The sequence below is a fragment of the Drosophila ananassae genome, chromosome 3R, assembly GCF_017639315.1.
Source record: "Drosophila ananassae strain 14024-0371.13 chromosome 3R, ASM1763931v2, whole genome shotgun sequence".
NCBI lineage: Eukaryota > Metazoa > Arthropoda > Insecta > Diptera > Drosophilidae > Drosophila > Drosophila ananassae.
This window is the reverse complement of record NC_057930.1, coordinates 25,834,875-25,855,229: the sequence shown is the minus strand read 5'-3', so window position 1 is coordinate 25,855,229 and position 20,355 is coordinate 25,834,875. Positions and strand designations below refer to the sequence as shown.

Below are 20,355 nucleotides of genomic sequence, written 5' to 3'. Positions count from 1 at the left end.
TATTTTGGCTTTAATTGTAAGATATGGAATCTCATCAGATCCATTTAAACTCCAAGTAGGGTCTTAAAAATGAATCTAATCCCAAGGAACACGCAGAGCAGCAGCTGCCCCTCCAATATTGAGTTGTTACAGCTTTGGCAAAGTCATAAACCTGAGTCCTGTCACAGCGTGTCGTGTCCTGTCTTCCGTGTCCGGAGTTTCGTGTCCTTCGTGTCATCCCTCGTGTTCGTCGCACCTGTCCGGCCAAAGACACTATTTGTGCACGCCCGCACAATTCAATTAATGGGCATTCAAATGATATAAACCTGCTGAGGCATTTTTAGTGCAGTCTCCCAGTCGAGTGCTCTGTTTCATTAGCACGAGCTGAGAGTGAACTGATGTAGTGCCAGGGGATGCATGAAAACTGGACCCCCTACAATCCCACCTACTCCATTGCCACCCCTTGTCGCCGAACAAGCCATGGCAACTGGAACACGTGTCAGTGGCCCAAAGGCAAACAACAGGTGCAAGAAAAAAAATAGCACCAAACACAACAACCGACTTAGTAACAGAAACTAACTCACACCTAGAGAATAAAAGGGGTTTCTTTATTTTTAGATTTTCGCTATAGAATTAAAGTACTTTATTTTTAGAATTATAAAACTAAGTTCCAAACTATATAAAAGTGCTTATACTCCTGAAACATATTCTTAACTAAACGATCAACCTTTTCCTGTGTGGAAATCAACCCCTGTGGGGCAACCTTGTACTTTCGTTGTCCCTGGCAACCTAAAAGGACAACAAATAGTTTGCTTCTCGAAAAAGTGAAAGAGTTTGCTTAAAACTGAAAGTTAACCAGAAGTGAAGTGGCTTGAAAAACCAGAAAAAAGATGACCCAGCGAACAAAATTCATCATAAATACATCGGGTAAGAATTTAGATTCCTACTAAATCCTTACATATCAATAACTTCATTATTCTATTAGTGGAATACTTCTCCGCCCGCTTGCCGGGCGCCGAACTGGACGAACAGACAGCCATGATTTTGGAGTTCCTGGAACAGGAGGAGCAAACTGTTATATCGGCAGTGCACAGCAAATCGGACGGCAAAATCCGATTCCACCACCGCATACCCACTGAGGAGCTCTGCCTGCTCTTCTACAAAGTGCCCCAGGTGGGGCATCACAATCGGGAGGACGGAACGGCCTCCGAGCCACTACTTGGCATTTTAACCCTGGAAGGTGGAATGGTCAAGTCGATTTACAATTCCGTTTCTCGGGTATTCTCGCCCTCCGCCAATTCTGCCCGTGTAAGTTAGGAGCTGCATGTGTGGAGTCCAGTACCTGCGTAATTCCCTTACACGGCTTAAAGTCCTTACGGGCTTCTCACCGTAACACTGAGTGCAGTTTTAATCGCATTTGCGCATAATTCAATCCAGTCTGCAATTTCATTTTGTCAATTACACTTTGCCTGGCAAATTGGATGGTTTTTCAATATATTCATGTTGCTACCTAAGCAACTATTTTTCTAACTCTCGTCCACTTCCAGAGAAACGAATATGGACCAGAATTGAGTATGATTCTGGATAACCTGCATCAAAACTTGGGTTCCAGCTTAGGCTTGCCTCAGAGCGGTGGGTTTCGAGTTCATATTTTCATCATAAAATATAACATTTCTCGAATCGTTTTCTGATTTTAAGGAATCACAAGTTTGCGGGATGAAATCAAGTACTGGAAACAGAAACTTGGCCAAAAATCGAGCTCCCGTTTGGACCGCGAGGCAGCACAGGTATTCATTGGAGTCCTGGAGAATATCGAAAATCAAATAAGGTAAGGCAACTAATAGTGTAGGGAATAAATACAATATACTTGCTACTTTCGGCAGCACCATTGACGGAGCTAGTCCGAGTGGCACCATTGAGGAGTTCCTCGACCACGCCCACAGCAACCTGGACGAGCTTTGGCGGCTGCCCTACAATTATCCACAGCAAAGGATGACCGACCTTCTAGATATCATTGGGAAGACGCTTCTCGAGGTGTGTCTCACGCAGTTGCTGGCCGAGGACATTTGGAGCCTGAACTCTAGTCACGTGAACAACCTGATGAGCCAGAGCATAGACACGGTGGATGCCTGGGTCCAGCTTTGCGACTCTCTGACCCGGCTGTTCTGGCCGAACTACCTCAAGCATCCCTGGCTGGGAGATCCGCACATCCCGAAGCGGGGCCAGCTGTTTAAGGAGCGTCTCAGTGAGATTCGGGGTATTAAGCAGTTGTATAAGCAGATAGCCACTCTGCTAGACGACGACGAGCTTCAAGAGATGTTCCAGGAGCAGGCTCCATTTACGGGTAAGTGGCTGTTGTTCCGTAAAGAAAACAACCTTATACCTTTACCTCCCCTTAGATTTCAACATATTTGACACATCTTCCCTGGGTCAGTCCAAATGGCACAAGGCTCTGCAGCACTTTGAGCAGGTCCTGCAGCCAATTGATGAAAGAATCGCCGCCGCTCTTAAGGGCCAGTTGCACCATCACCTGAGCAATCCCCGACAGGTGATCTACATCTTCTCCAAATACGAAACCCTCATCCAACGACCGGCTGTTCTGGAACTGCTCACTATCGAGCGGGAGCAGTTTCTTCAGTCGCTGCACATTCTGCTGCAGGACCTGCGCCAGGCCATGGTGGACTCTAATATGGAGCCGGATACAGGACATCTGTCGGTCATTTGCAACGAGTGCCGCTGGCTGAAGGTGGTGCAGCACCAGATCCAAGAGATAGAGAAGGTCAGTCACCTGATCAGTGGCCGGGAGGGCTTTGACAAGATCAACAAAGCGGTGCAGGAGATCAAGGAGGAGACGGAGTCCTTACTTCGGACTAATTTTGAGATCTGGTCGGGGCAGTGTCTGACGGCGGTGAAAAGCGGAGAGCTAAGGTAAGAAGGCGGCTCATAAATTAGTTATACTGATCCCCATAATATATTCAACTTACAGACTCCGCGACGACCAGGCGGTGGTGAAGTTCGAAAAAGAAGGCCGCCAGCTAATGCGCGTCACCTTCAACCCAAAGCTTGTGACCTTTTGCCAAGATGTTCGCGAGTTTGAGAATCTGGGTTACAACGTCCCTCTGGAACTGCGATCCGCGGCCACCCATGCGGCCAAGTACATGTGCTACGCACGACGACTGCAGCAAATCGCCACATTTCATAATACCATTGGGGACAGGATGATTCCCTGCCAGCGGCCGATCATGCTCAAGAACGCCCTGGAGCTGCAGCGCCTGGTGCAGAGCGAGACTGTGGCCTGGCAGGACGAGGCTTCCGTCCAGCGATACGTGGACATCCTGCAGGCGGCAGTCTCCAAACTTTCCACGGACAACACTCTTTTGGGCGGATATCACGAACAGGCCAAGAGAACGGTAAGAAATTTTAACGGTTTACAACACTACGCACTCAAACTCACCACGTCCGCCATTGGAACACAGGAAAATGGAGGATCGCCTTGAGTGTGGGGAGTACCATCTTTAAAATAAATCACAAGGAATCGATTTTCCTTTCCTTTAATGTCCTTTCGATGTCACTTCTTAACTTCCAGGTGGTCAAGCTTATGTCTACTGATCTGTTAACACAAAATCAGATCTGGAAGGACGAACTGCGTCATCTCCGCGAACTGGTGGCAACCCTGGAGCGGCAGGGATACACTCACCTGGATGCCTTTAAGCTGCACTGGGATCACCAACTCTACAAGGTCCTGGAGTATCAGTACATCTTGGGCCTCCTCGATATGAACAATAAGCTGCCGGACATACACGTAAAGCTAATACTGCGACAACGCGAACTCGTCTACAGTCCTCCCGTGGAGGAGATCCGGGATCTGTACTTTAGCCAGCTGAGGAAGTTCATAGAGAGGCCCTGCAACTTCCACGGACTTTCAGAGCACAGCCAGGACCTCTTCAAGTCGATGGTCACCCTGAATAGCCACCACTTTGGTCCGCTTTACAGAAGAGCCACGGAGTTGTTCGACAAACTGGAGGACTTCAAAAGCATTTGGCTGCCCTGGATCGCTCTGGGCTGCGTGGACGTGGAGCAGCTGTGTGGCATCCACCTAAACGAAGCCGGGGACTGGGATCGGAACTTCAAGGGCTGCAAGCACTTTAGCCAGCAGCTGGCCAAGATCCAGCAGGCCGAGGAGTCCATCGACTGCATCGTGATCAATGTCCTGCCGCTCCGTTCGGAGATAGAGCTGATCAGCCGTCGCTACTGGGAGGCGTTGGCCAGCAGTCTCCGGTCCTCGATCCTGGCGGACGTCAGTCTGATCCAGGAGTTCCTGCAGAGCGCACTGCAGTTCCTACAAAACGTTCCTATGGACGAGGGCAGCATCAGCCAGTCGGGAATGAAGTACGAAAAGATAATGACCGAGCTGCCGCAGATCGCCAAGACCCTGGACGCTGTGCGAGAGAAGGACGCTTGCCTGGCAGGATGGTGCAAGGAAAGGGTGACCGCCCTTTCGGCGATCCTGCAGCAGTGGGAGCAGCTTCAGCCCCTGCTCGAAAACCACGCCGTGATCCTCCAGCGGCAGGTGGACATGATCAAGAACCAGGCTGAGACCCAGCTTCAGAACCTTAAGAACGAGGCGGAAAAATTCCTACTCCGCTGGGAATCGACCATAGCCGAGCTGGAGGCCAATGAGAATGCCGGCCTCGAGGTATTCAAGGAGCGGCGTCTCCACTGGCAGCAGCTGCAGGAGAAGAAACAAAAGCTCCTGGAGGAGTGCTCCAAGTTCAACATGGAGTTTCCGTCGGAGATGCTGCTGCCATTCACAGAAATCGAAGATCAAATGGAGCGGCAATCGAAACAATGGCAGGTCTACGACAGTTTCCTCACCGAGCTGCAGCCCATCCTCCAGGAGGAGTGGGCCATCTACCGGAGGCGTCCCTACGTCCTGAACGAGTTCATAGCCAAGTGGGAGGGCTCCGTCCACGCCTCAATAGACCTACCATCCAAGAGGATCCGCCAGCAGGTGGAGCGGCTGCAATCCTCCCTTCCGCTCCTCCAGCAGCTCCAATCGGATGCCTTAAGTGAGCGCCATTGGGCCCGGATTTTCCAACTGTTGAATCACCAGCAGTCCAAGCCCCTGCACTCCATTCTCCTGCAGGATATTTTGAGGGACATGGAAGCCCTGCAGTCGTCCGCCTCGGAGATCGGGAACATCGTGCGGCAGGCTGCCAGCGAGCAGATTGTGAGGCAAGCTCTGATCGAACTGGATCAGTGGTCGGTGACTGCTCAGCTAAAGCTGATCACTCGGACGGATGCCTCCGGGCAGAGTGTGTCCCTCATCAAGGACTACCAGGAGGTGCTCAACAAGATCGGGGACAACCAGTCGCTGCTGCAATCCGCCAAGAACTCGGCTGCCTTCGACAGTTTCTCGGATCAGGCGGAACTCTGGGAAAGCCGTCTCAATACTCTGGATGCTCTTCTTAGCAGCTTGAACCACTCCCAAAGGCGGTAAGATTACAAAGACTCGCATTACTTATCTCATAGCTAACTTTTTGACTTCTTCCCAGTTGGGTTTACCTGGAGCCTGTGTTCGGTTCTGGAACGCTGCAGCAGGAGCAGGCCCTGTTCAAGCGAATCGACAAGGACTTTCGGTTCGTGATGCGCGAAATAGAGCAGGATCCGCGCGTCACCTCGCTGACCAAGATAAACAACATTGCCACCATCGTGAACTCCCTGGAGACGCAGCTGGCCAGGTGTCAGCAGAACCTAATGAGCTACATAACAGTGAGTGGCTTTTGAGATTCGAAATCCATCACTCCTAATAAACCATTTCCACAGGACAAGCGCAACTCCTTCCCGCGTTTCTACTTCCTGGGCGACGACGATCTGCTGGAGCTGCTGGGCCAGGCGAGCAAGGACGCCGATGTCATCCAGCGGCACATCCGCAAGCTATTCCCCGGCTGCCACAGTCTGGGCATCCGGCAGGCGGCGGATAATCACTCGGAAGGCCAGTCCTACAGCATCACGGCGGTTCACAGTGCCGAGGGCGATGAGCTGAAACTGGGACAGCCTGTGGAGATGAAAGGCGACATAGAGGTGAGTTGTTAACCCGACTAGTTGCTCGTCTCTAATAATGCCTCCTTGAAATTAGCACTGGCTCAATCAACTGGTGACCGTCGTGCAGGACACTCTCCGGGACCAGATCCATGAGTGTTATACCAACACTACCGGAGGAAGCGACAACCTCAGCGAGAAAATCCTTGAAAACTATGCCAGCCAGGTCCTGGCCACGGCCAGAGCTCTTCACTTCACCCGCCAGACAGAGCAGGCAATCGGGGGCATGTCCCTGGCCAAGCTGCGACAACAATTAAAGGACGAAATCAACCACCTGGCCGCCATGAAGCAGAGATCCCAGAGCGGCAGCCTAGTCAGCATCAAGTTGAGGGCCCTCCTGCTCGACTTGGTGCACTACTCCGGCGTAGTGGAGCAGCTGCAGCAACACAATGTGGTGCACACAACCGACTGGCACTGGCTGTGTCAACTCAGATATTACTTCGGCAAGGGGGCAGGGGACAGGACATCCGGGGCAGCGGTTAATGCCAATCGACAAGTTTGCGTTCGCATGGTGTACGCCGAATTTGAATACGCCTACGAGTTCCTGGGCCAGGCCAGCAAGCTGGTCCACACTAGGTTGACCCACAGGTGCTATCTCATCCTCACACAGGCCATGCACATGGGCCTTGGGGGTAATCCCTTCGGCCCAGCCGGCACCGGCAAGACGGAGTGCGTCAAAGCCCTGGGTGCCATGCTGGGTCGCCTGGTGTTGGTTTTCAATTGTGACGAGGTAAAAAGTACTCCGAAAAATAGGCTATACATTTTCTATTTATTATTTTTATTCTTTGTCTATTTATAATTATTTATCCTTTCTTAAAATGTAATTGGATTATTTTTAAGGACATTTTAGTCCTTTAAAGTCCCCCATTTATTCTCCGAGTGTATAGTAATCCCCCTGCAATTTGTCATTATGCAATGAATTGTTTGCAGAATGTAGACACCGAATCGATGAGCCTCATCCTCACCGGGCTGGCCCGCTGCGGGGCCTGGGGCTGCTTCGACGAGTTCAACCGGCTGCAGGAGGCCACCCTCTCATCCATCTCCATGCTAATCCAGCCCATTCAGAGCGCCCTCAAGGAGCGGTCCGGCAGTGTCCAGATTGGCGAGCGACAGGTGAGCAGGATGAGTTATGTTATGGGATGCAGGTGGAAATTGGGCGATCCCGGAATCAAAACATGCCTTCATTGGTTTATGGTTCCTATGATGAGGTCTGAAGTGGTGATGATAGACACTTCTACTTGTTAAGAGGAACTCTACACTTCACAAATTCTTTCCCCCTTTCCAGGTGCAACTCAACCATCACTGTGGCATATTCGTAACCCTGAATCCGGCGGGAGCCGAGTATGGTGGCCGCCAAAAGCTACCTGGAAATATTCAGGCCCTTTTCCGGCCCATCGTGATGCAGCAACCGGAGCCGGGGGAAATCGCCCGGGTTATGCTGTTCGTGGAGGGATTCGCCGAGGCGTCTGCCATCGCTTCCCGCATCGTGGAACTCTTCGATTTGTGCGGAAAGATGCTTTCCGCCCAGCGTCATTACGACTGGGGGCTGCGGGAGCTAAAGACAGTACTCTTAGTGTGCGGAGAGGGGCTGAGAGGACGGCTAGCGGGAGAGGAGGCATCCGATTCCGATGCCAGTGCGGAGATGTCGGTGGTGGTTCGATGTCTACGTGCCTCCACCATGTCCAAGCTGGCTCCCCAGGACGTCTTGCGATTCGAGATGCTGCTAAGGAATGTCTTCCCCGAGATTGGCAGTGCGTCCGCTCCAGAAACGGCTCTCCATCAATCTCTGTCCGCCGCCTTTGGGCAGCTGGGACTCTGTCGGAGCGAGAGTCAAATGGAAAAGGCGCTGCAACTGCACGAACAGCTCCAGAAGCGGATGGGCGTGGTTGTGGTGGGGCCGCCAGGGTGCGGCAAGTCCACCGTCATGGCCCTTCTCAGGCAGGCGCTCAGTGGCCACCAGCAGCTCAGGGTGCACACGATTAGTCCGAAGTCCATGAGCCGCGTGCAGCTGCTGGGTCGCCTGGACGCGGACACGCGGCAGTGGCAGGACGGAGTGCTCACCCACACGGCGGTGGTCGTCAACCAGGAGCCCCCGCACATGCACTCCTGGATCGTCTGCGACGGCAGCATCGACCCGGAGTGGATAGAGGCCCTCAACTCCGTGCTGGACGACAATAAGTGAGTAAAAATACCTCTCATTTCTCAAATTTTAGCAATTTCGCTTGCTACTTATATTTCGCTCTCGTTTTTCGCATAAATTCGTATTAATTATTTGCGGCTGCCTTACGTTATCATATCATATAGGTATACAGTTATCGTTATTTCGTAGTGTATATCGTGCCCTAAAACTGCCAATATTTTATCTCTATCACTTAGCGACTAAACAAAATACGTACAGACCTAAAAAACAGAGAAATGCTGAAAACAACGGCGACGCTTAAAAAAAATATAAACACATGACCGGGAAGCCCACTAAACTAACGTAATACGTGTGCACGGCATTTTACAAATGGCGCCTACTTAACAAATACATTTAAATACAGACACATACACCCCGTATGTGCCAATGGATGAGTGTGTTTGAGTGCGAAGGTGCGAGTGTGTGCGTATGAGAGGCTGGCCCACATCCTTGAGAGCTGTGACTACCACGGGCTACAAAGAACTAAACTATAATCTTTAAAATCCTGCCATTGCAACTGTTTCCTTTCTATCACAATAATATTCAATTTCAAAAATCGTCCAATTGCAAAGCTCCTTTCTCTACGAATTAATGGAAACTTCTTGGTAATCTCAGTGAGTTCTAAACTCAATCGCATCAAATATAAAAAATACTTGATGTCTAAAAGGTTAAAATTTAAAAGGATTCCCTGACGATTAAACACATAGACTTTACACATATGTAGCTTTGGCGATCACAACTCCCGGAATGTGTGCCCTCAAACAATAGATGCAATTAGCTGGCTACAGAGTTGAGCTTAGGACTAAAGGCGAGAGGTGCGTCCTCACTGCGGCGCATGTTGCAGCTGTGGCGGCGGCGCTGGCTGAGGCTGCTGCTGCTGGTGCGAGGCAGGTGGCGGGGGCGGCAGAGGTGGCAGCCCCACCGAGGGCGGCGGCGGCAGGACTGTGGATCGCATGTGCTGCATGTGCGCCTGCGGCGCCATGTGCTGGAACATGTTGCAGTGCTGCTGCTGCTGCAGGTGGTGCTGCTGCTGCTGTTGCTGCTGATGTTGGTGGGCACTGAAGTGATGCTGGGGCTGCTGCTGGGCGGGACTGACATCGGGCGCAGTTTGGAGGATGATTTCGGGCTCAAGGTTCAGAGCCAGATCCGCGTCCTCCTGCTGCGACGCTTGCTGCTGCTGCGGATTTCTCAGAGAGGCCAGGGCTGCCGCTTGCGCCGCCGCCATGGCCGAGGCGGACACTTCCTGGCCGTATTCCTGCTTGATCCCGTTGGGAGGAGGTCCTCCGTAGAGGGTGGCACTGAGGTTCTGGTGGAGGATCGGGTGGCACAGCTGCGGCATGAGCGTCACCCCGGTAATGGGAAGCGCGGGATGACCGAAGCTCCTGGGCGGATACAGCTGCTGCAGCTTGTTCAGCTGCTGCAGATGAGAAGCGTGGGCGGGGGGCGAGGTCAGCTGAGAGAGCGTGCTGGAGGTCATCACCCGGTTCCGCTGGTGGGCCAGTTGATGACTCAGCTGCTGCTCGTGCAGATGCGTAGGCGGTGGTCGTTGTTGCTGCTGCTGCGGCTGATGCTGCTGCTGCTGCTGTTGTTGCTGCTGCTGCTGTTGTTGCTGCAACAACTGTTGCTGCTGCTGTTGCAACTGTTGCACCTGCTGCTGCAACTGCTGCACCTGCTGCTGCTGCTGTTGCGTGGGCTGTGGCAGTGGTTGCGTGGGCGGCACTCCCACCTCGGGCTTCACCATAGGCACTGGCGGTATCATGGCCGCGAACTCCGGCGGCAGCTGTCCCGGATCCGTGACGAGGAGTCCCTTCTTGCGGTCCTTCCTGATCTTATCCCGCAGCTTCTCCAGCTGCCTGAAGGCTTCGTTGGCCCTCCGGGCTTTCTTCCTGTCTCTGTCTCGCTCCTGCTCCAGTCTCCGGTACTCGGGATTCAGGCGCTTCACCCGCTTCCTCTCACGGTCCCGCTCCCGCTGGAGCATCTTCAGTCTCAGCTCCTCCTCGGGGGTCAGCTGCAATCGAAGAGGGGAAAACATATTAAAGCACATCGTTCCCAGCCACATCAACTGTGGGAGTTTGTCTAGTTTGGAGGGTTCGGAAAGTGTCAACAGTCCGGGGATAAGCTCAGCCCCAGCCCCCTAGAATCTCAAGGACCAGACCGGAAGGTGGGTGTGCGGGGGTGTGGGCGTGTCGGTGTGTCGTGGGTTTCGTGTTCGGGTGTGTGCATGTTCATAGTAATAATATAAAATATTGGAAAAATGCTACGTTAGCACGTCGTGCCTTCTTGCGGAATCGATCGCGCTCTCGCTCCATGCGCCGGTACTCGGGATTGAGGCGCTTTATCCGCTTCCGCTCGCGATCTCGCTCCCGCATGATGAACTTGTGGCGCGCCTCCTCCTCGGGGGTCATCAGCTGAAATTACAGAGAGAGCGGTTGGTTGGCAAACGCAAATCGCAAACGGCAGTCGGCGGGATGGGTCGTGTCTGGATCGGGAAATGGGTGTCTGGATCTGGCATGGTCTTATGTAGCATAGTGTGTTTTTCCCTCGCATCTTGTCTTGAAACTGGGACATTTTTTCATCAATTTCCACCTTAACTTTCAGGCTCTTAACTCTGCCGTCTGGCTGGAGGATCCAATTCGGGAATAATGTAAACTTCATCTTTGAAACGGACGATGTGAGGCACGCCTCTCCTGCCACAATTTCCCGAATGGGAATCGTCAACATGAGGTTTGCAAATATTCATTCATTTCTTAAACAATATTTTACTTGACACTTTCTTAAGCTACGACTGTTATCCTGACAAGGAGATACTTAAACACGAGCTCTCGAAGGAGCCCTATTACGGGGACTTGCTTCAAAACTACGTAGACGGAAACTTTCAATATGCAGTTAATTGGTTGGAGAGTCAAGGACTATTGAGGTAATCCTCTCAGAAACACAAAATATTAAAATATTAACTATTCCACTGATTCACAGTCACCTTCCCGGGATCAACCGCATTCACTTCCTTCACTCCCTGCTCCTTCAAGTGCACGGCTCGAAATCCTTGGAGGAATACGGAGCAGCCACCCTGAGAGCCCTCTTCGGCTACATGCCCAACGATCGCCAGAGGGAGTTTGCCCAACTATTCCTGAAGCACGCCAATCTCTACATCCCGAATCCCAACCACGCGGAACTGACCCACTACGACAGTCGGAGAAACGCCCTGGAGCAGTATCCCCTGGACGTACTGGAGACTCCCGAGAAGGGCTCTCAATTGGTAGTGACAGCCTACGTGAAATCGTACTTGGAGATTTTGGAAACCCTGCTGAGTGCCCAGGGGAATCGCCTGCCACCCTTCATGCTCATCGGGCCGAGTGGCGCCGGGAAAACTTTGCTCCTGCAGAGAGCGGTTATGGAGAACTCTGGCTATCAGCTGGTCACCATCAATTGTTCCACCCAACTGACGCCCAACTATATTTTGCACACCCTGAGGACGCACTGCGTCATCGTAACCGGAATCAAGGGCCGGGAGTACCGGCCAAAGCAGGCCAGATTGGTCCTTTTCATGAAGAACTTGGACCTCTGTCAGCTGGACTCCTGGGGAGCGTGCGAGGTGGTGGAACTCCTACTCCAACTGGTCCAGAGGGCGGGATTTTATGCCGAGAATCTGGAGTGGATTGGCGTGAATGGACTGCAAATCTGTGCCTCCATTAGCGGGAATCCGATGAAAATAGCACCACGGTACTTTGCCATCAATCAGTTCGTGCGTGTGTCGCGGCCCACCAGCCAGGACATGCTAGAAATTGTCCAGCGCCGACTGGAACCGCTCCTGGGCGAGCACTTCAGGGCGGTGGGTAGCAGAGGATCTGCGGGAGGCGGCGGAGTCAATTTGCAGCATGCCAGCGAGAGCCTGATGGAGTGCTTCGAGAAGGTTCGTACCAATTATGGCCCATTTTGGGGAATTTTCAACGTCCGAGGAGCTGCTAATTGACTTGCCTCTATTACAGCTGCAGGCCACTTTCACGGCCACGGGAGAGAGGCAGGCCCACTACCAGTTCAGTCCAAAGTGCATCATGAAGCTGCTGCACGACCTCGTTTTCTATCCCCCCTCCGATTTCAACGAGGTATGTATTTTTTTTTAACAAGTTAACTTGTTGAAACCGAAAGGGCTTCCTGATATTATCTTGCACCTTTTTTTCTGAAAACTATTTTCCGGGCAGGCTCTTCACTGCGAATTGTTGGGGATGTTCAAGGATAGACTGATAAGCGAGGAGCACGTCCAGCAATTCGAGGCGATTCTCAAGCAGACAATGCGAAAATATTACGGAAAAGAGGTGATTTTCGATTAAAAACATAGAATTAAGAAAAAGTTAATAAGGTCAATTTTGTAGAAAGTATTTTTCGTGCCCAAGTCGCCCAAATCCCGGGGTCAACTGCGGTGTCTGAGCCACGATGAATGGCTGGAGGAAGTTCAACGACAGGTCACAATATGCAGTGAGTACTTACACCCAACTAATCAATGAAAAAAGGATAATTCTTACAGCAGAAAGGCTACAGAAATCTTGGTAAAACGATCTGGGCTAAAAAAACGAAACTACTTACGGGAAACTGACTTAGATCTTATTTTTCGTGACTGGAAAGCAATATTTGTAACAATTCTACTAAGAGACTTCCCGCTCCCTTTGAATGCCTCACCCCGAATGCTCCAGAGCTTAGGTTTAACTTGCCCTCCGCGATTTCCGTAGGTTCAAGACAAGAGGAAGGTTGGAGATGACAGTCGGGGGCAATCGGATTTTGGATAACTACACTGGGCCGGGGCGTCTGCTTGCGGAACCGATCCCGTTCCCGCTCCATCTGCCGGAACTCTGGATTCAGGCGTTTGATTCGTTTTCTTTCTCGGTCGCGCTCCCGCATGATGAACTTTTGTCGGGCCTCCTCCTCCGGGGTCATCCACTGAAAGTAGTTAGAAATGAAGAGAATACAGTTAGGAAATGGACAGATTATCCTTATGCTTATGTCTTATGCTCCTCTTTTGTCATTGAACAGACACCGAAAGCTACAGCATTACAGCGCCTATCACTGAAGAGCTGCTGAACCACATTGCCAAGATAACTCGAGTCCTTTCCCGCAATGATGCCCACATGCTCATCCTGGACGAGTCTGGAGGACGTCACTTGGAAGCCATCTACGCAGCGGCCACCATGCAAGAGGCCAAGGTGATAACCCTTCAGGGAGGACCTTCGTACGACCTGTCCGAGTTCTACAACGACCTGAAGATGGCCATGCAGACAGCTGCTCTGGAGCAGCAGATGAGCTACTTGCTCATCGAACACAGCTGGATAGGCTATGTTCCGGACATCCTGAAGCCGATCGAAGCCCTTCTGGAGGGAAGCGAGATTTTGGAACTTTTTGGCGACGATCTGGAGGCTGTTGCTAGTACTCTGAAGCAGGCAGCTCAGCTGGAGGGCTACCAGGAGTCCTTGGGCGCCTATTTCATGAAGCGTAAGTCGCAAACCCCATCTTAATCTTTATTTGCTCTTTACTGTTTACTGTTTATTAGGAGCCCGTGAGAACCTACATATCGTCTTGGTGCTGGACCCGAGTAGCCCCAAAGTCCAGGACTACTTCGAAACCTATCCTGCCCTGCACCGCCAGATGGATCTCTTGTACGTGAGAAGGGAGTCTCGGGAGACCCTCGCCATGCTGCCCAAGCAATTCATCGAGCTGCTCAATGAGACACTGTCCGGTAGTGGAAGTGGCCGCGGCAAGGTGCCCGTTTGCAGGCACTTTGCCGACATGTCGGAGGAACTGCCCCCGGAACAGCCCTCGCACAGGTACTACCAGCTGATTCAAACCTATTTCCACATGTACAGCAATGCGGCCAACGAGATCGACCAACGTCTGGGCAAACTCCAGATGGGCGTGGACAAGTTGGCCGCGGCTCATGATCTGGTGGACACCTTGAAGTCCAATGCCGCCGCCCAGGAACAGGCTCTGGGCGAGAAGAGGCAGCTGGCCAACGACGCCCTCGAAATGATCTCGGCCACCATGCGAAACGCCAACGAGCAGAAGTCCAGCATGCTGGAGCTAAAGCAGCAGACCCAGAGCAGCAGCGAACAGCTGAAGCAGCGCCAGAAGGAAATCCAGCAGGAACTGGCAGAGGTGGAACCGATTCTGGCGGAAGCCAGCAACGCTGTGGGCCAGATCAAATCGGAGGCCCTGTCCGAAATCCGATCCCTCAGAGCTCCACCCGAGGCGGTGCGGGACATCTTGGAGGGTGTCCTGCGCCTTATGGGCATTCGGGACACGTCCTGGAACAGCATGAAGACTTTCCTGGCCAAGAGGGGAGTCAAGGAGGACATACGGTCCCTGGACCCAGCCCGCATCAGTCCAGAAAACTGCGAGGCAGTGGAGAGGTTGCTTCTGGCCAAAGGAGACTCCTACGAGTCGAAGAACGCTAAGAGGGCTTCGGCAGCCGCTGCTCCCCTGGCGGCTTGGGTGCAGGCCAGTGTCCGGTTCTCCCGGGTGATCCAGAGCATAAAGCCCCTAGAGCGGGAGCAGAATGAGCTGCAAAGGAATCTCAATGCTGCCGAGGACGAGATGGAGCAGCTGGCCAGTGGCCTGGACGACGTGGACAAGCGAGTAAAGCAGCTGTCCGCCAAACTGCAGACCTACACTCAGGAGGCGGCAGTCCTGGAGCTGAAGCTCCAAGAGGCCAGCGGCAATCTGCAGGCAGCAGAGCTGTTGGTGGGAAAGCTGAGCGCGGAATACGCCACTTGGAGCGATCAGCTGGCGGAGCTGAAGAAGGCCCACAAAACCCTGGATGCAAAGACACTGCTGATCGCCCTCGCTGTCAATTACTTCGCCGGATTGGGGCTGGAACAAAGAAGGTAAGTTAAGGAAGCTTTCATGGGATTTCTTACAAACATTCTTTTCCGACAGCTCCTCCCTCAAGCGCCTGGCTGCGGACTTTCACCTTCCATCCGACTTCGACCTGCGGGGCTCCTTGCTCACGGAGCAGCAGCAGATCATCTGGGAAAGCCAGGGATTGGCTCGCGATGCCCAGATCATCGAGAGCGCGGCTCTCCTCAGGGAGATGCTCACTCTGCCGTACGGATCCTGCCCAATCCCCTTGCTCCTGGATCCCACACAGACAGCAGGCGAATGGCTGATGGCATACTTGAAAGGAATCGGCAGACCCTGCGAGCTTACGACCCACGGAAACGAGAGGCTGTCCTATCAACTGGAGCTGGCAGTACGTTTCGGCAAGACCCTTCTGGTCGCTGATTGTGAGCAGTTGCGTCCGCCGATCCTGCAACTCTTGCAGGGCCACATTTTCGTGAGGTTCAACAAGAAGCAGTTGGCGATCGGCTCCAAGCTGGTGGATCTACACGAGAGTTTCCAGCTGGTCTTGATAAGCAAGTCCCACCGCCTGGATTTGCCGGAAGAGCAACTGAGCCAGTTGAGTCTGCTAAGATTTACGGTGACCGCCGCCGGGCTGGCCGACCAGCTGATGTCCAAGGCAATAGTCTTGAAAAATGCAGAGCTGGAGCAGCAAAGAATTCAACTGCTCCAGAAGGAGGGGGATCTGCTGAAGCAGCGGACGGAGATGCAAGACAAGCTCCTGGAGCAACTGTCGAAGTCAGAGGGAGACATCCTGCGCAATGACCAACTCCTGGCCAGTCTGAATGAGGTCAAGCAAAGTAGCGCCCTGATAGAGGAGGCCCTCAAACAGAGCAGCAAAATAAAGGACACTCTGCTTTCCCAATTCGGCTCCTTGAAGGAGCTGTGCACCAAAGCATCCGCATTTTATGCTGGGCTCATCAAAGGATACGATTTGTCGGCTCTAGTTTTCATAGAACTATTCCTGGGAGCTCTTTCGAAAAGCCAGCGCGAGGAATCTAAGGTGTATGAACTCTTGGTGAGGAGTGTCTACCTTAACCTGGCCAGAGCCACGTCCAGGGAGAGCCAACTTTCCCTTTCCCTTTGGGTCTGCCACCAGGCGTATCCGGAGAAATTGAGCGCCAGGGAGTGGGACTTGTTCGTGAACAATTTCATGGGCAGCTCGGATGGTAGCATGCTTTTGAACCAAATGGGAAAGCTGCCTGACTGCATGACCAAAGACGCCCAATTGAAACTGGCCATGTTGCTGCAGTTCTTCCCGGATCTACGAGGCAAACTCCAGCTGGACAAGGATTACATCTGGCGAGGATTCATCGAGGCCCAAGCGGATGATGTGCTGCGTGAGTTGGACAGAAAATAGAATCATAAATAGGCCTCTTTATTAATTAGTCTTTCGAACTTACAGCTCCTTTGGGTCCAAGTTTCCAGCGAGTGCTGATTGCCCAGATTTTCAGGCCCGACTTGATGCTGCAGCAACTGCGGAAGGTGAGTAGCGATCTTCTCGGCGTTTCCCCCGAGGCCTCTACCCAACCATCGGTGGAGCAGTTGCTGCAGCAGAGCAGCTGCGACCGCCCCATCCTCATGATAAGTCAGGCCGAGACCGATCCCACCACGGAACTCAGGAAGTGGGCCAATCAGAAGTACAGGGAAATGGCCATCGGCAAGGGCTCAGAGAAAAGAGTGCTCTCCGAGATGCGACAGGCTGCCGTGGAAGGGCACTGGTTGTGCGTGAAGAACGTCCACCTGGTGCCAGAGTTCCTAACTCAGATGATGAGGGAGCTGTCCGAGATGAAAAAGTCAAAGGAGTTCCGGTTGTGGTTGCTGTGCGAGACCACGCAAGGGTTTTCCGAGTCGGCCGTCTTCAAATGCCTCAAGGTGCGCTACGAGCAACCGAAGGGCCTCAAGCAGATTGTCCTGCGGCTCTTGCAGAACTATGCCGCCGAACAGGATCCGAACATGAAGAACCAACCGAAGAACCTCAAGATGCGACTGGTGTTCTTCATCCTTACGGCGGTTCTCCAGCAAAGGCGGCAGTTTATACCACAGGGCTGGTCCAAGTACTACGAGTTCGGGGAGGCGGACCTCAAGGCTGCCCTGGGCATCCTCAAATGGATGGATCAGCAGCTCAACTCCAGCAAGTGCGACTGGCTGCTTATGCAGCGTCTGAGCGAAGCTCTGGCCTACGGAGGAAGGATCAACAACCACAGGGACTTGGAGATTCTCGGCAGCTACCTGAATCAGTTCTGCTCCGCTGACGTCCTGAGCAGCCGGTGGTCCCCGCTGGGATTACCCCTCTCCATACCCACCAGCCACCAAATACAGGACTACTACGCGGCCCTGGAGAAGCTTCCCGCTCTGGACGAGCCCAGCATGTACGGCCTGGCCAGCCAAGCGCAGCAGCAGCGGGAGATCGAGCAGGCCAAGCGGGTGATCAAGGAGCTGAGGAGCCTGCACTACGGCAGGGGTTCGGAACTGGGTCCTGGAGAGGCCAAAGAAGGTGTCATGGACAACCTCAAGGATCGTCAGAAACTGGAACACCAAATCAAGCCTTTGCTGAACCTTTGGCGGAAGCTGGCGGGATCGTGCACGATCTTGCAGACCCTCAAGGAGGCCACGTCTGATCCTGGCGAATCTCCCTGGGCCCTGTTTGTCCTGGCGGAACTGAAATTGGGGGGCGACTTGTACCGCACTGTCCACCAGACCCTGTCCCAGATGCACGCCTGGTTGAAGGACGCCCAGGAAGTGGACGCCACTACTCTCAGAGCCTTGGCGGAGCAGCAGGTAGGAATAGCTTGGCTATTCGGGGGCGAAACAAGAAACTAATCCCTAAACATTTCAGATTCCTGCCAGCTGGCTGAAGCTTTGGTGCGGTCCTGGCAGCTCCGGTGCCGTGGACTTTTTGAAAGCCCTCATAGTCCGTGCCCAGGCTGCCGAGCAGAGATTTCGGGAGCAACTGCATCTTGAATTCGGCGAGGAGGCTAACCTGTCCCAGGTCTTCAACTGCGAGAATCTGTTTGCCTGCCTGAAGCTGCTCCAGTCTCGAAAGCTAAAGGTTTCCTCCGAACGTCTGGAACTGAGAACTTTGCTGAACAGAGAGGACAATGGATCTGTGATCCTGAAACTGGCACCACTCAAGGTAAGCTGAGATTCTAAGAGGATATGGGAGGGTAAATACATATTTATTCCTTACAAAATAGTAGTCACAATTCCAGACAATCTGAGCTATTGGATCTCACAGGATTACAAAAATAGTCACTAATCCTTAAACTTAGCGCAGCTAAGAGAACGAGGAGTCTTTAATCAATTTCCAATTGGACATATGCAGTCTGATCCTGGGGGTTAACGATATCCTGCTGTTTTTGTGGGGTTCCCAGTGAGTCCTCCTGCCACCACCCCCTCCTCCACAACCTTCACGGTGGCTTCTGGGCGTCTGTCTTTGTGTCTCTTACCTTCCCCATTTTTGCCATAAAGTGCGTCTCCATGCCCGGCCTCCTCTCGCTAACGGCTATCGGCTGTCCTATGCTGTCGGCCTCCATTTTTAGGCTCCCGTTCACCGCATCGATATTCAACATTTATTCGGCAGGCCGTTCTTCTTGATTTTTTTCACGCTTGTCTTTTTTGTTTTCATTTGATTGACATTCCGGCACAGCAGGGTTGCCAGACAGGTGTTTGGAATGTATCGATATCGAATGATAACAGTCTGTTAATGTTACAGTGCTGTTAGGCGCACAGGTGTTTGGTATTTTTATACCGAACACTTAACAGCCACACTAAATTTCAAAACAATTCTAAACTCCGTTAGGTGGCGCTGCTCTGAACCCTCGATTGAAAATATCTGAAATTGTTTCAAAACCTTAATATATTGCTCATGCGCATCGTTTTTTGACATGAAACCTTTCATTCCAGATTGATGGCGCTAAGAGTGGACAGGAAAAATCGAACCCTTTCTACATTACATACAAAACAAAAGAGGAAAAAAGGCAGGCTGCTTCTACGGCCTCGAAGTTTGGAAAAAATAACTTGTATCCTTCAGAGAAAAACGAATCGAATCCGAAACTGCCATTGTATTCCCGAAGCAGCAGGGATAAGCTAATATGCTATCTCAATGTGGATAATGTTTCGGGGACATCGGAACAAATCCTGCTGGCAGGAACAGCTTTGATCGTCGAGGATTACTAATCTTAAATCTAATAACTATTATATTGCATAAATATTATAAATATTCTAAACAAATAAACATTTTTGGGATAGCTTTGGAAACTTGCCATTTTCCAGCCACAATTCAAAAGCCAAAGGATCATTAAACATTCAGGTCCAGGACTCGTAAGTGCTAATTGTTTCTGGTTTCTGTCCTGGGCCCTGAGCTTGTTTATTTGGGGATGCCCCTCAAATTAATTTCCCACAGCCGAAAGGATTTTGTGCTTCGTCCCGCAGCAGCGTCCCTCATAATCTGCTCATATTAAACTAATTGCCGTAAATTTCAACAACAAACTGCCATAAATGTTGGCCATACTTTTAGTTGCCAAGACGCCACGCCCCCTTCCCCCCACCCCTCCCCGGCACATCCTGCTGCTTTGCCTTCTGGGCCTAAACCATTTTACCGTCAAAAACTTGTCTTAACTTTAATTAAGTGGCATTATGTTCAATTAGGCAAAAGTTTCCAATATGCAAATTAACACAATTTGAGTGTAAAGTGCCCCCGAAGCAGGCGGCAGGGGCGTGGCACTCAGCTCCTGTGGCAGATAAATTACCACGAACACACAAATCAAGGAGTCTGGAAGAAGAGGGCGTGGCGCTCGGCTAGCACATTCTGTCCATATCCTGATTGGTTCTTTGCGTGTGTCTCTAAAATACTAATTCGATAATGTTCGTTCAAAGTTTAAAGATTTAAACTCAAAGTGAAGTTTATAGGTGAAGTTATGGAACAAATAATAGATCCCAATACTAAAACTAAAGCTATTATTAAAACCTCAAAGTGGGATTAGCTACTGGGAGCCAACATGGTTCATTACATTGAAGCTCAAAGCCTGTAACCACAGGATATTCGGGATGCGGATGCGGAGGCGGATAATCCCCAGCCGGTTGTAGCTTAATTATCGTCTCCCTTCCGATGGCCTGGAACCCGAATTGACGATTAAATTTCCAAATGTCTAATTTCTAGTTGATGGCCGGCCAATTCCGCAATTCACACTCACATCCACAAATGCACATCC

The 20,355-nt window shown here is 51.8% G+C and overlaps 2 protein-coding genes across 7 annotated transcripts; one reads left to right on the top strand and one right to left on the bottom strand.

Annotated features, from left to right (window-relative positions):
- The first annotated feature begins 774 nt into the window (after nt 1-774).
- LOC6497899 (cytoplasmic dynein 2 heavy chain 1) lies at nt 775-19,399 on the top strand. The gene is made up of 25 exons (XM_001961646.4): nt 775-906; nt 965-1,287; nt 1,527-1,611; nt 1,678-1,807; nt 1,863-2,323; nt 2,379-2,907; nt 2,966-3,389; nt 3,566-5,475; nt 5,535-5,751; nt 5,806-6,063; nt 6,119-6,811; nt 7,012-7,194; nt 7,367-8,259; nt 10,859-10,984; nt 11,040-11,177; nt 11,234-12,170; nt 12,247-12,363; nt 12,460-12,573; nt 12,631-12,733; nt 13,286-13,741; nt 13,800-15,129; nt 15,182-16,482; nt 16,548-17,923; nt 17,982-18,278; nt 19,049-19,399. The coding sequence occupies exons 1-25, from the start codon at nt 870-872 to the stop codon at nt 19,319-19,321; spliced, it is 12,711 nt and encodes a 4,236-aa protein (XP_001961682.2). The 5' UTR covers nt 775-869; the 3' UTR covers nt 19,322-19,399.
- On the bottom strand, nt 8,280-18,829 carry LOC6497623 (mediator of RNA polymerase II transcription subunit 15). 6 transcript variants are annotated; one of them, XM_032451515.2, is made up of 4 exons: nt 18,592-18,829; nt 12,935-13,192; nt 10,522-10,668; nt 8,280-10,268 (listed from the first exon to the last, which is right to left on the bottom strand). In XM_032451515.2, the coding sequence occupies exons 1-4, from the start codon at nt 18,712-18,714 to the stop codon at nt 9,084-9,086; spliced, it is 1,713 nt and encodes a 570-aa protein (XP_032307406.1). In that variant the 5' UTR covers nt 18,715-18,829; the 3' UTR covers nt 8,280-9,083. The 6 variants fall into 6 exon arrangements, with proteins under 6 accessions (XP_032307406.1, XP_032307407.1, XP_032307408.1 ...); XM_032451516.2 differs by having other exon boundaries at nt 10,537-10,668; XM_032451517.2 differs by having other exon boundaries at nt 13,046-13,192.
- Nucleotides 19,400-20,355: the final 956 nt, after the last annotated feature.

Excerpts from the sequence above, each read along its gene's own strand:
- LOC6497899 (XM_001961646.4), top strand. The coding sequence starts at position 870 with ATGACCCAGCGAACAAAATTCATCATAAATACATCGG. Across the intron at positions 1,288-1,526 it reads CCTCCGCCAATTCTGCCCGT|AGAAACGAATATGGACCAGA; the intron begins GTAAGTTAGGAG and ends GTCCACTTCCAG. Across the intron at positions 12,734-13,285 it reads ACGACAGGTCACAATATGCA|ACACCGAAAGCTACAGCATT; the intron begins GTGAGTACTTAC and ends GTCATTGAACAG.
- LOC6497623 (XM_032451515.2), bottom strand. The coding sequence starts at position 18,714 with ATGTTGAATATCGATGCGGTGAACGGGAGCCTAAAAATGGAGGCCGAC. Across the intron at positions 13,193-18,591 it reads TTATGGCAAAAATGGGGAAG|TGGATGACCCCGGAGGAGGA; the intron begins GTAAGAGACACA and ends AACTACTTTCAG. Across the intron at positions 10,669-12,934 it reads TAAGCTCTGGAGCATTCGGG|CTGATGACCCCCGAGGAGGA; the intron begins GTGAGGCATTCA and ends CTGTAATTTCAG.